At 43.8% G+C, this 14,052-nt stretch overlaps 1 protein-coding gene across 4 annotated transcripts in view; it reads right to left on the reverse strand.

Moving 5' to 3' along the window:
* The window catches only part of FMNL2 (formin like 2), a 301,251-nt gene extending 288,777 nt beyond the window's left edge, over nt 1–12,474 (reverse strand). For all 4 annotated transcript variants that reach the window (XM_045851929.1, XM_045852128.1, XM_045852002.1 and 1 more), the window contains exon 1: nt 11,910–12,474. In XM_045851929.1, coding sequence (XP_045707885.1) covers nt 11,910–12,026 — 117 coding nt within the window. In that variant the 5' untranslated portion in view covers nt 12,027–12,474. The remainder of the gene's footprint in view (nt 1–11,909) is intronic.
* Nucleotides 12,475–14,052: the final 1,578 nt, after the last annotated feature.

Below are 14,052 nucleotides of genomic sequence, written 5' to 3' on the forward strand. Positions count from 1 at the left end.
ACCTTTGGAGCTTAATGTATCTACAACTGCATCAATGCTGGACTCATCCAAAGTACACCTAGTGTGTGAATTAATGAATTTAGCCCGGAGAGTATGCAAAGAACAAGAAGCATACATTTAATGACACCTTATAGCTTACTCAGAAAATATACAGTGTAATAGAGTAGAAAGAAGCCGATTCTCTCAGCAGAGCACCTGGATTCAAATCTTGCCTCCATCATTTGGTAGTAGCCGCATTTTCACCCTGAGCCCCCTGCCTCATTAGGAAAAGGAAGGTAACAGCTCCCTCCAAGGGTTGCCAGGAACATCAGAGATAATGCATATAAAGAAGGACAGAATATGAAGGAGCACATATACATTACCATGTTTTACAGTGACATGCCACAGCAGTTTCAGTGCAGAAGACCTAGGACTGACTCACCAACTTCACTGCCTTCCTATATAACCTCAAGCCACATACCCTCATGTCCTATTTACCTCATTTATTAAGAACTCTTAAAGATGATCATTTGAAAGGCTTTGCAAAGAGCAAAGCACTAAAATACCAAAACAAGGAATGTTGCTCACTTAAACCTGCCTCAGTCCAAATTTAAAAGTATCCTGAAGGACATTTTACATTAAGGAAGTCCTGTTTTGCCCTGACTGGTGTGGCTCAGCTGGTTGGGCGTCATCCTGCAAAGTGAAAGGTCACTACAGCAATCAATCAATGTCTCTCTTTCGTATCAATGTTTCTCTCCCCCCCTTTTTCCCTCCCTTCCCCCTCTGTAAAAAATAAATAATTTTTTTAAAAGAAAGAAAGCAAGCTCTGTGCTACTACTCACTGATGCCAGTACCTCATGACATACTGATCTGGCTTAGTGACAGTGAAAAACTACTGGTTGCCCTTGGTCATTCCAACTGCCCTATTCCTCTTCTCCTAATTCACCCTTTTCCTATAAAGAATCAGGTGAAGCATGATGCCAACTTATTACCTCTGGACACTTAGTATTCTTGGGCACCTACTACAGTCAAGTGGTTTGGGGAATACCAAGATGAGTAAGAATCTGTGACAAAATTTCATTTCAACACAAAGGCCAATTATGTGCAGTCCACAGTCAGCTCAGTGTGGTCAGTTAAGTAAGTTCTCGGACAGCTACTCAGTTCCTGGCCATGTTGTCAGTGGGCACCATTCTCTAACCAAGTCAGTCATTTTCTGCAAAGACCCTCCCCTGGTCCAAGCACTGTGCTAGATAAGGGGAAGTGCCAGGACTGTAAGATACAATCCTTGTCTTCCAGGAGCCCACAATGTGAACTACCAAATAAAACATGGACATAAATAGATGGCTATGAGTATAATAAGTGACTACAAAGCAACATATAAAAGCATCCCCTTATTTTACAGTAACACCTCACACAGGGTGATATTTAGTCAAGGGTCTCATGAGTAAGAGAAATAATGCATACTATTCATACTATAAACAGATCAAAGTGAGGAGAGTTGTTTATCCCATCTCCCCCAAGCTGATGTAGATTTGACTACAAGGACATTTGGAAGAGGTAGGATTTCATAAAAGCCCTGAAGGTTGGCTATTATTTTTCATAAGCAGAAAGAGTCACTTGAGAAAAGACATACAGAGGGAAAGTACAGGCCTGTTCTGTGGATAGAGAGAAAACGAACTCCAAGTCTGGGTCAAGGAAGGAAAAAGAAGAGGAGGTGGGTCTGGCCAAACAGCAGCAGGCTTCGATGAGAAGGCTGGGAGAGACCAGGAGTCACAGAGGACAGTATGGAAGGTAAACCATTAACAACAAATGTGGACAAAGCACCTCTCAAACTGGATCGATGTCTAAAACAATGTAAGAGGGCCTTAATGGGAAAACTGAACCAGAAGATGAAATTCACAATCTTACACCTTTTAATATTTCAAAAGGAGCATCAAGAAAGATAGCAAAAACTAAAGACCAAAACTTAGGCTTGAGTAAATAAATAAAACTTGTATCTGCAAGTATATAATTCCAAGTATTGAAGCCCAAACTGCAAATGCTCATTTTCTTTTTTTTTTTAATTTCTTTTACTGATTGTAGATAGAAGGGAATGCAGAGGGGGAAAAGGGGGAGAAAAACATTGATATGAGAGAGAAACATAGATCAGTTGCCTCCTGCACACACTCTGATCTGGAAACCAGACCTGCTTGCATGTGGCCTGACCTGGAATCGAACCTACAACCTTTCAGCTTGCAAAACAACGCCCAACCAACTCAGCCAAACAGGCCAGGGCAAATGGTTATCTTCATTGTGGAAATTCCTCAGCATTCGTGATTTACTCTAGGAACACAAATCAAAATGTCCTCTTCTCCATATTATGAAGAAGAGACACAACAGACACACAAATACCATTAGGGTTAGTGGTGATACAACTAAAAGCAACAGGAAAATGCTACAATGTCAGTATGTCTAATGGTCAGACCTACTTGGACAGAAGAGACCTCTCAAAGGAAGTGGTGGAAACCTCATGGTTAGAGCCATTTAGAATCAGACCACAAGGCACAATCCTGCGGTCTGCTCTTCTCCACGTACATCTAGCCACTAGGAAAGTAAGTTCAGGTGAACGACTGTGGCTGGGGAGGCAAAGGGCCAAGTCAAACTGGGTTTGAAGAAAAACAGGAAAGCAGATTCTCACTCCTCTTGGAGGCACTGGTGACAAGAGTGTGTTGTTTGTGAAAACCCACTGAGCTGTACACTTAATAATGTGGGTTCATTTCCTTTTGTATACTATTCTTCAATACAAAGTTTCATTTAAAGGATGATTAAAAAACGATTCTTTATCATTCTAAAGGACAACCAAAAAAGAATCTTTAAATTTCTCCATTATCAACAGAAAAAAATCACAGGAAGCCAATCCTTGGAATTTCTGATAATTATTGGTAAAATAACAAAAATATAGATGTCTAATGTTAAAGCATCACTCCATTAATTAAGGATTGAGATCTGGTAAATTCACAGATGATACAGAGATTTCTAAGCCTTATAACAAATGTCTTCGGAAAAGCCAACCCTAAGACTCAAAAATTTTCCTGTGAAAGGACACTAGAGAGGCAGGACACTGGCAAGTGAAATGGGTCCACAGCCCCAGGAGGCCACACAGTCCTAAAGGGTCACACTAGGTTCACATCTGGATGTCCTGATTAGTTGCTAATGAAACAATGATTCTGTAGTAAGGCCTGGAGGATCACCAGTTCCAAACTTAGTGTCCTGGTCCCAAGTCATGTGGACTGAATTGGCCACCTAGGTTCACCAGGCAGAAGTCCTCGGGGATAAAGAATCCTGATTAGACGAGATACCCCATTATCACTAAGCAGACAATATTTCCTTGGAAAAACCATAAGTCTGAACATATTGGAGGCTGAAGGGGTCAAAATTGAAACTAACCTATAAAGCTACTATCTGATTCACAGCCTTTGCATTAAGGTCCCCCAGCATTCACTAGTGAGACATTTGGCTGGGCGGAACTCACCGCGCTGCGCAAACTGTGTTGCCATGGTACAAATCAAACCATGTTCTACCCAACTTCTGCTATGAGTTATCCTAGTGTTTCCTCTGTATAAAGAATAACAACATTATTCAGAGAAGGCAGATGGGATTATTTTCCATCTTCCTGCCAATGTAAAAAAGTCATCATCTTTACCTTCCCCACCAAAGTAAAACTCCATTATTTTTCTTTAATTCCCATCTAAATCCATACCTTCTCTCACACTAGTCCCAATTACTAGAAAGTTTTGTTTGGTCAAAGAAATCACCTACATTTCTTTGAAAGACACATACTTCTAGATGAAAATGAAACAATAATTTCTTCTACCCTCTCAGTTCAGAAAACCATGTATGTTGTCCACCAACCCCAAACCACAAGTGCTAAATATTATGAATAAGAGGAATGTGTATTTGTTTACATTATAATATTAAAGGAATAACTAGAGTCTTGAATTGAGAATAATCAGCTCATTCTTGACCTAGCATCCTATTTATCGTTCTGTTCTCTGAGCTAATTGCTTACATAAGCATGCCAATTTGCCTTGATTATAGAATTCTTAATAAACGAATGTTGTTTACATTTCACAAGTGTATTTGAATTTCACTCCAGGAAGCCAAGCTCACCAAGTCTTTGTAAGTGGTAAAACCAGAGATCAAAGCAAAAGGCCTGCATTGAACCAACAAACAATTAGGCTGAAGAATACAGGCCTGAGCAAAAACACAATAGATTTACTGAGTGTTGTAGTCCAGGGGTACACCTCAGAGTCACTGTTCACTCTTTAGTTATAATAGAACTCTCTCAGCAAATTTCCATTATGATCATTTGACAGTCATTTCTTAAGTAAGTCTCTAACATTCAACAGGCTTTGATCCATTTCCTCTGTATTTCTCACGTTGGTGGTTTTGGTTGAATCAAACATCTTTAGTTTTGTTGTTTAACTTTCTCCACTTTGCCTAATTTCTCCAAATTTTACAGTATCTCCTAATTCCTTTCTACCTCACTCATCTGCTGCTTTCACTGTGGTTTGAGCTTTGGTTTGGTGTTTGAGGTAAGCAGGGAAAGAGGAAGACCCACACCTCTAGCACAGTGGCCCTCAACCAAGGCTGCACATTCAGATTCCTAAGGAGCTGGTAAAATCCCCGAGGCTCAGGTCACACCGCAGACAAACTCATCAGAATCTCAGGTCGTGGGCCCGGGCATCAGTATTTTTTTGAGGCTCCCAGGTGATGTCACTATGCAGTCCAGTCACCTTGCGAATCATGGCTTTAGCTTGTCAGTCCCTTCATTTTTCTACCTTAAATAGTGTTCAGCCAAATTTCCTTGGTTGGGGGAGGGTGGAGACAAGGAAAAAGTCAGTTTCCTGAGCAAATCCTCAACTCAGGCAGGACCTGAGATAGATAAGGAATGACACCAGTCACAGGGCCAAAAACATGAACAATTTGACACTTTCCCAAAGCCAACAAGTTTTTATAAAGCAGGCCATTGGCACCGTCTACCACGCAGAAGGCAGTCAGAGAGATTACCCCTGGAGATAGCAGGGTCTAAACACCTCAGGTCTTTCAACTCTGTGGCAGCACATACAGGGGCTTACAACTGTAAATAAAAGCTTGTTCAGCAAAGAGGGTGGACTAAGGTTACATGTGAAATAAGTCAATGAAGTCAGTTGCACACCACACAAGAACAGTGATGATGTGATGAGGGAGGAACACCTTTGGTATGTCCTACACATGGTAAGAAGTTTGTGATAAGGTACCTACCTACCTGTGAGCTCTGATGCCAATAGTCATGTGTGGTTTGGTTTGGTTTTTCTAATATTTTATTTATTTATTTTTAGAGAGAAGGGAAAGGAGGGAGAAAGAGAGGGAGAGAAACATCAATGTGCAGGACAAACATCAATTGGTTGCCTATCACAGGCCTGGACTGGAGACCCAGTCCACAATCCAGGCATGTGCCCTGACTGGGAATCGAAGCAGCAACCTTTCCGTCTGCAGGTTGACGCTCAATCCACTGACCCACACCAGACAGGGCTCATGTTTGTTTTTTAAGACTGAAAAGAAAGTACACTTCTATCTGTCTACATCAAATACCACTATACCTTCAAGTAGGAACCTGGTATTTCCTGAGGAATGGATTCCCAGCCATCTTGGCCCACACCTGGGAGGCAGCTCTCCAGGCGACCAGCCCTTCCTTACACATTTCTTCCAAATTATGTCATATCTGTTAGAAACAACATAGTCCTTGGTGTTCTGCTAAAGGGAGGATTCTAGAGAAGAGGATGGGGTGACTGGAGAGGGGAGAAGATCACCCTGCAGTATTAACAGGCACCATCTTCAAGGAAAGACAACAGGCGAGTTATCTTTGTAGCCAGCGTTCAAGCAGGTGAAAGCCAAGAAGGCTCATGGAGCCTCTCCACAGACACCATGACCCATAAGCCTGCGGACATACTCCATGTGAGGGATACATCCCCCACTGTAGAGTGGAAGAGCCATTCTGCAAGGGGGTATCTGCCAAGCAGCTACACAGCTGGTACCCCACCCACCTCCCTCAGCAATTACAGTTTGTTCTTTTATAAACTGTTCTTAAGAAAATCCCAGATACCAGCACCATCTTGCAAAAGAGAGACAATCATCTGGAATCAGTGCTTCTTTTATTAGCCACTTTTAACATCTGTTACTTATTTAAATATGAGGATCAGAGAGCCCACTTCACCTTGTCCTTACTCCCCAAGACCTAAGAATGGACAGAAGAGCACTTTTCAGTGAGTCCAAGCCCTTCAGGCAACAGTTTCTGTAAAGTGAGATGGATTTCCAGATCATGCATGAGTATGTACTTATTTTCTTTTTTGAGCCCAGGAGGAACCTACAAGACCCTTCCCCACTCTCAGTTGCTATGTCTAGAATCTTGCAGGTGGAAGATTCATCTCCAGGAGGCACCATTCAAGCCAATGATGTACTAGCTATGTCTTGCGTTTAGAAAGACCTTCCAAGCATCAGTATTTTTCATACAGCTTCTGGCTGAGCAACTCAGAGAATAACTATTCATTTTTGACGACCTAAATGTTAAAATACTTTTTCTTTGGTCTATGAGATTTTCAGTCACTAACCCTGAAGACTCTACCCTCTAGACCACACAGAATACAGCTACACACTTGACTACACAAAAGTTACTCAACATATGATATCAGCCAATGGATCACAATACTTTATGTTCTGGAAATTTTACACTTTCAAGTGCTATGGTTTTTAAAAACCTCATGACTATCCTAACAGTCGTGTCAAATTTTGTTCCTTTTTACAGAGGAGGAAAATCAAGGACCAGAGGAAAGAGTTTAAGTTGCTCAAGATGGTACAGCTAATATAATTCTAGAAACCAGGTCTGCTGCCTCCCAGGCCAATGCTGTGTGCTAAATGAGAGGCCACAGGTACAAGCAATTCTTATCACTTCAGGACTTCAGGGCATGCATACCTTTGCTCCCCCAGATTTCATCAGTTTTTGCTGCTGCCAGCCTCACTAGAGCCAAATATTTACATTCAGAGTATACAGCCTTTGATCAGCTTCTATCCTAGACACCTACATATATGGATATAGTGGGAGGCAGGGGTGGAAAATAGACCCAGATAATGATAACAAGCACAGTCCTAAGCACACATTTCTACAGTTGAGAACAAAACAGCTAGGGGGTTATTGCCTAGGATGAGACTGTAATGGCTCTAAGTGACAACACGCCAGCCCCACCCCCCATCTCTCTCCCTCCCTCCCTCGCAAGGGGAGAAAGGATGTGAGAAAACAAATCAGCCTGCATCTGATGATGGCCTCACTTCACTGCTACCCACCCATCTGCTCAGCAGACTTCATGGCAAGAGCGCTGCTTGGAAGAGGTTGAGAGGGAACAACACCTTGCAGAGGGAAATAAATGTAAATGGTAAAACTTGACCTTCCTTGTCCCTTTCACAAGTGATTACATTTGGAGTGCACGCACTGCCCTGACACACTGCCTCTTCCCTCCAATGTGGAAAACCTACACTTCCTCACCATGGCAGTTCTAGTCTGAATGGTTAGGAAAAAACTGAAGAGCACAGTCTGAGAGCAAATCAGTATTAACCCCAAGAACAGCACAGCGAAGATGCCAAAATGTGAAGAGAAACATCAAGTGTACATCACTTTAGTCACTTCTAAGAAATTTCTGCCAATTTTATACAGTCTGAAACGTGCATTTACCAGATTTAGGTGGGTTTTTTTTTAATAGCTTTACTGCTAGTTCCAGCTCCCCTTCTTTTTTTCCTTCCCAGTTCTAGCCCCAAGGAAGTATAACATAAGAGAGGGGTACAAAGATCCAAACCTGGGTTAAAATCTTGGAATGGCCAGTCTGTGACTTCAGGCAATTTAATTTTTATTTCCTCAACTCTAATGTTGCTGATAGCTGGAGTTACTGTGAGGATTAAATGAGAACATGTAAGCATAGGGTGTACTCATAGGAGGTACTCAGAAAATGATCCCACTTCTTCCTAAAGCAAAATGACCACGTTCAACCTCAGAGCAAGCAGAGGAAGAAGGAGGAGAAGGAAGAGAGGAAGCAGGGGGAGGGAGGGAGGAAGGAAGAAAGAAAAGGAAACTGACTCAAATTAATTACATAACGAAGTAGTTCCGGGTATCAAACATAAGATAATACTGCCCTAAACCATCACTTCCTAATCTTTTTCAATCTGCTGGCTGAGCAGCCTGATACTTGATATCACAGAAATCTAGCAGCTGGGAGAGGGCGTTCACAAAGGCACTGGGGGACAGTGACTGCAAGCCAAAAATTACTGAATATTAGGGATGTCTTACATAGAAGGAGGTATTCTTGGACAAAGACCATCCAAAAATCACCTTCAGAGTGTCATTTTTAAAAATAAAGGACATGGGAGTAACTGAGTGTGCATGTGTGTTCCCAACAATTAGAGTGTGTTTTATAGTGGAAAGCCACACAGATATTATAAACATGAGAGCCCAATGTTACCTGTAAAGTACATAAAACATATACATACTAAAGGAACAAAAATTGAAGATGACTGAATTTCTAATTTATGAAATACTTCCATCAAAGAATGCAATAGAAACATCACACGCATGCACAGACAAAGGCATATCACTTATAGCTCTAACTAAAAGCTAAGTACAAGGATGCAAATAGTTTTAAATGTATGTAAGGAGTCAGCAATCTTTTCCCTTAAATATAAGTTTTATAACTATTATTATAACAATGTGGAAGACAAGTTCAGTAACAGGAGTAGGAGGAGAATCTCCTTAGGAGGATTAAGCTTCTAAGAGTTTGATCAATTTTTTACTAGTCACTATAGAAAGTTTAGTTAACACAAATCTATTTTAAAATCTCATTTTTTCCTATTCAAAAAACTATTGTTTTTAAAAGTTCACCCCTCCACTCACCTTTCCACTCATACCCACTACTTTTTTTAGATCTACACAATTTAACTCACATACACTGAAGGGGGTTGGGGGAACAGCCATTGAACAGCCATTGAGTCAGTTTGCTCTCTCCTAAGTTTTGCAGAAATAGATGGACCTCTGTCATTTTTATTTGTATTTACTCTTCCCCAATGCTTTCAATATTCTAGAGCTTGGTGGGAGGAACTTTTTTTCATGCCTGAGATGGCCGATTAACTATTGATATAAACCATACTTACAATGAGGGGCTTGTACAATTTCTGTACAGTATTACTATCTGGTTTTCCTCCTAAAACACATACCTGATAAAGATCATATAGGAAAATAAAACTAGGTCCTGACCAGGTGGCTCAGCTGGTTGGAGTGTCATCCCCAACACCCAAAGGTTGCAGGTGTGACACTTGGTCAGAGCACACAATCACATCGTGGAGTCTCCAAACCCAAAGGAGCAGGTGCAGGACAGGTGCAGGACACAACCAATCCATGTACCTCTCAGATATTTCTCTCAGTCTCCATCTCTCCCTCTCATCACCCCCCTCTCTCTCTAAAATCAATAAACATATCCTCGGGTGAGCATTCAAAAAAAACACTGGGATCAATAATGCCAAAATAATCCCAACTGTCTCAGGGTAGAAAATTTCTCCACATACATACTTAAAAACTTGCCAATCTAAAATTTGTCCTTCAAGCTTGATCTCTAGAATTAAATGGTTTGGGCTGATTTCTTAAGCAATTCATGAAGAAAAGCAAAATTGAGAACATCACATACACAACTTCAAAAAATTGACCAGAAGAGAAATCACTGTAACTCTGAACTTCTTTCAATCTATAGAATCCTTTTAATTCCTCTTATACTCAATGGGTTTTCAAAGAGCAGCTGCAGCTGACTAAGGAGAGTTACATTAAACACCATTTCCATGAGTTGAGTACATCCCGAACAAGAGAGCCTCCAAGCTCAAGCTTTCTCAAAAGCTTTGTCTCTATTCAGAGAAGGCCAGCCTGGTGTTGTTTGTTTGTTTGTTTGTTTGTTTGTTTGTTTGTTCTGATGGGCTTACAATATTGTAAATAATTACAAAAGGAACCACATCCCCTAATTATGTGTAAGCAGAGTAAAAGTAAGCACAACCACCAACCACTGCCCCAAGGAGCTTATGATGTAGAATCATAAATGTCTACATACTAAATTTGTGACTGCTGGACGTAACTGTAACAAAAATCAACCATGTTAATGACAAAACATTCTTTTTCTAAAGATTCATTCATACCATGTGTTATTAATCAGCAGGGTAACTAAGAGCTCATGCAAAACATACTATCCCAGTTGAGCAGAACTTAATTGAATTACTGTTATCTGGTTTTCCAGTGTCACTGCCCCCCTCTACACACACACAGCACCACAGCCTGGATGGAAAGACAGAAAACCCAGAGCTGGGGGCAAGAACCATGTGTCCGGTAGGAAGGGGATTTTGAATAAAAGGTTTGTCTCTGGAAAGACATATATGCGCCCAGACTGCCTTGAGAAGTAATTAAGCCTATTGCTGTTTTATTTCAGAGTGTCCCATCTTGCACAAGGTGGGAGCAGCTGTGAGAGATCACGGTAGATTCAAAGCAAGACAAGCAGACTCATTTTTCTCCCCACTGCCACACCACTTTTCCGGTGGCGTGAACAAGCTTATGGCCTCTGTTCTCTCAAAGAGCACAAAGCTAACCTGCCATTCAGAGCATTATTCCCCATATCAAACCGGGCCTGAAGAAAGACAGCTTAAATGTCCCAGTCAGTGTTCAGACTCTGAACACTTGTCCTTTCCCAAGGTTGTGAAGTTACATGCCAAAAACCCTCATGCAAACCCAAAATGTGGCTGCCTTGAGCACAAGTTCCACTTTCTTCCCAGCCTTGTTGAGTTTGGAGGTAACGAACTAGGAAAAAGGAAAAGTACAAGTAAGCGTGCGGAATAGTAACGCGTTTGATCTTGCCCGATTCTCTCCCAACATCCCTCAAAAGAGGCTGGGACACTAAAAATCAAAGTCTGGGAACCAACTGCATTACAGATTCTAGCTGGGGCGAGGGGAAGGCCACCACACCCTCTTGAGCTCACAGCACTGACAGGCTCTGGCAGGGAGGAGCCCAGAAACTTGGTCCAGGGAGAAAAGAGGGAGTCTTCAGTCTTGGATTTGAGAAGCTGTAAACTAGGAGAAGCGGATTTCTGAAGGGAGCCGGGAACTTGTCTGGGTATGGGAGGGGAGGGGTCACCCCTGAGTTACAGCAGCTCGCAACACGTCCCCGCAAAACAGCACATTTTTCTGGTTTAAAATGTAAGACCAAAAGGAACGCGCCGAGGGGAAGCTGCTCTCTCGCTTCGGTTTCAGATGCCCCCCTCTCGCTAAGGGACCCAGACGCCGCACTGCTGCGGGTTTCCTTCTCTCTCCGTTTCAAAGAAGCTCCTCTCCGCCTCCAAGTTCGCCTTCGCTCACCGCCCGGCGTGCTGCCGGCGGCGGGCGACGCGCACCCCTCGGCCCCGGACCCCGCAGGCCCGGGGCTGGGCGCCCGCGGGATGGTCCGCAGGGACTCCGAGCTTGCGGGTTTTTATTTTAAACAAAAAGCCTCAGCGGCTCGCTATCCCCTCCTCTCGGGCCGCGCCACCTTTCCTTCACGCCCGCGACGCACCTCCAGGGTACACACGCTTCGAGGTGCCTCTCCCGCCAGACAATGGGTTCGGGAATGGCCAGGCAGCCGGCTCCAGCCCTCGGCCCCAGCCAGGGACCCCGAGAGGGGCTGAGCAAGGCTGTAAAGGGGAACAGAGAGGAGTGAGGAGGGGGAGGCTACAATGGGGAAGGTGGGCGCCTCCTCCTTGGGACAGAAAACTCGCTCCCGGCGCGGGGAGAAGGGGAGGGAGTGGGGGGTTCCGCTGCGACGCCCGGCCCGGAGCCCCGCGCCCGACCGTAGCCGCCGCGCACTCACCAGCACGGTGGCAAACCGTTCTTCCAGTTCACCTGGTTCCGGCATCGGCAGCTTCAAAGGCACGTTGTGCGCCCTGAAATCGGTCTGCTGCGAATCCATACTCCCCGCGTTGCCCATGTTGGCAGCACGCTGGGGTCGGGGTTGCTCCGGGCCCCTCGCGTCCGCGTCAGAAATCAGAACAGCTCTGGGCTACAGGCTGCCGCCCGCTGGCGCGACCTGCCGGGCTCCCCGCCCTCTGCTGCGCCCCGGCGACTGTGCGGCACGCACCGCTCCCTAGCAGCGCCTGAAGCCGAGCCGCCCCCCAGCCTCCTTCATGCTCCCCGCCGCCCCAGTGCCGCCCTGGCCTCTTTTCCTCTGGAGGGGTCGTCAGGGCGCGGGGCGCCTATATGCATGTTGTTCCGCTGGCACGCCGCTCCCTGCCAGTGATCACGGACAGCGGGCGCGTGGTTCCTCCGACTCAATCTCCCACCCGGGCCGTGGCCACCACTGACACTTCCAATCCACTGCCTCCGAGTACAACGCTCGCGGCGCGAGCACCTCAAGCAGCTCCGAGCTCCCGACACAATGCCCCCTCACGCTCGGCCCCCGGCCCCCGCCCCCGGCCGGGCTCCGCCCACTCGCCCCGCGGACTGTCGGGACGCGTAGTTTCTCCCTAAAGCATCCGCACGCCAAAACCACGCTGGCTTCAGAGGGCCCAGCTGGGCTAGGACGGCAAGTGGCGAAGGCAATCTATACCCCTCTAGGGGCAGCTTATGCCACTTTTGACTCACTTCACTCCAACAGTAGAAATAGCCACCCCGTCAACATCGACTCGGACACGTTTGACAAATGAATGAATGATCCAGCCAATCAATGGTTGAATATAAGCATTCTGATTGAAATTTCAGAAGCTTGTTAACTGTTCAAAAGTATCTTGTTCAACAGAGGACCTCAAAGGTATTGGCAACTTCCTGTTTATCAACTGGGGTGTAGGTTCATGGGTGCTTATTTCATTGTTCTTTCTTGCTTATATATGTCACATTCTTTTATGTGATTGAAATGTTTTTCAAACAAATATATACTTCTATGGATATTTATAAATGTCTACTATGAATATGTGCATACATATGCAGACCCCAGAAGCTGGATGAGGATTCAGTTCAATTCAAAATAAACACCTGTCAGTACCTATTATGTTTGGGTTACTGTGTTCCTTAGTGGGAGAAAGAGGGGATTGCTCCCGCTCTGAACTACTTCACAATCTAGTGAAGGAGAAAATTTACACAAATAAGCATATTTCATGTGAGATGAAAATAAAGACAGAGTGATTGGAGTGGCTTTGGAGATGATCTTTGGCTGTAGCAATCTTAATAACAGTCTTGTTCCAGAGGTTTTACAGAAAAGATTGGGCCAACCTGTTCCTATGGGGTGTTTTTCTGACTGTAATCACCCGCTCTGAAACCGTGGAAATAGAGAAAAACCTTATAAACGACTTCAGCCAGCTGCTATATTGTAGATTTCAAGGACATCCACCTGGTTGACTTGTGGCTACACTACTGCAATTAATCCTTTCTTAGCTTGAAGTTGTGTCTCCTAATCATGGTTTATGTATCAGATTCACTTTGGGAACTTGTTAAAACTGCACACACCCTGAGGCCTGCCTATTATCAAAATGTCCAGCTGAGAGCTGGAGCCTGAACAGGTGTATTTTTTTTAAACAAACTTCCTAGGTGATTCTGATATGCAACCAGTGTTGTTACTCTCTTGTTAAAAATTAGCTGCTTCTGTGCAAAGTAACATACCAAGACTCAAGCATCAAGGACCACATTTTATTCACCTTAATAAACCCAAAAATGCCTTGAGCACAGTAAATGTTCAAGGACTATTTCTTGAATTAACAAGAAACTTTTACCAAAAGCCTAGAAGCAAATACACAAATATATCGTGTGTGTGTGTGTGTGTGTGTGTGTGTGTGGTCTTTAAATAAACCACCTCTAGTCTTTTTAAAGAAAGGGGAGAGTATAAAGAAATTCAACTAAAAATCTGAATAAATGCAATCATATTTTGAAAATTACACTATCAAAGGTAACAGTAAGTGTATTACTGGTCAAAGAAAGAAAATCAGAGATATAGATACACACACACCAACTGGTGAAAATGAGTG

Source organism: Phyllostomus hastatus, unplaced genomic scaffold (assembly GCF_019186645.2).
Source record: "Phyllostomus hastatus isolate PE091 unplaced genomic scaffold, TTU_PhHast_1.1 phas_contig_1, whole genome shotgun sequence".
NCBI classification, from domain to species: Eukaryota; Metazoa; Chordata; class Mammalia; order Chiroptera; family Phyllostomidae; genus Phyllostomus; species Phyllostomus hastatus.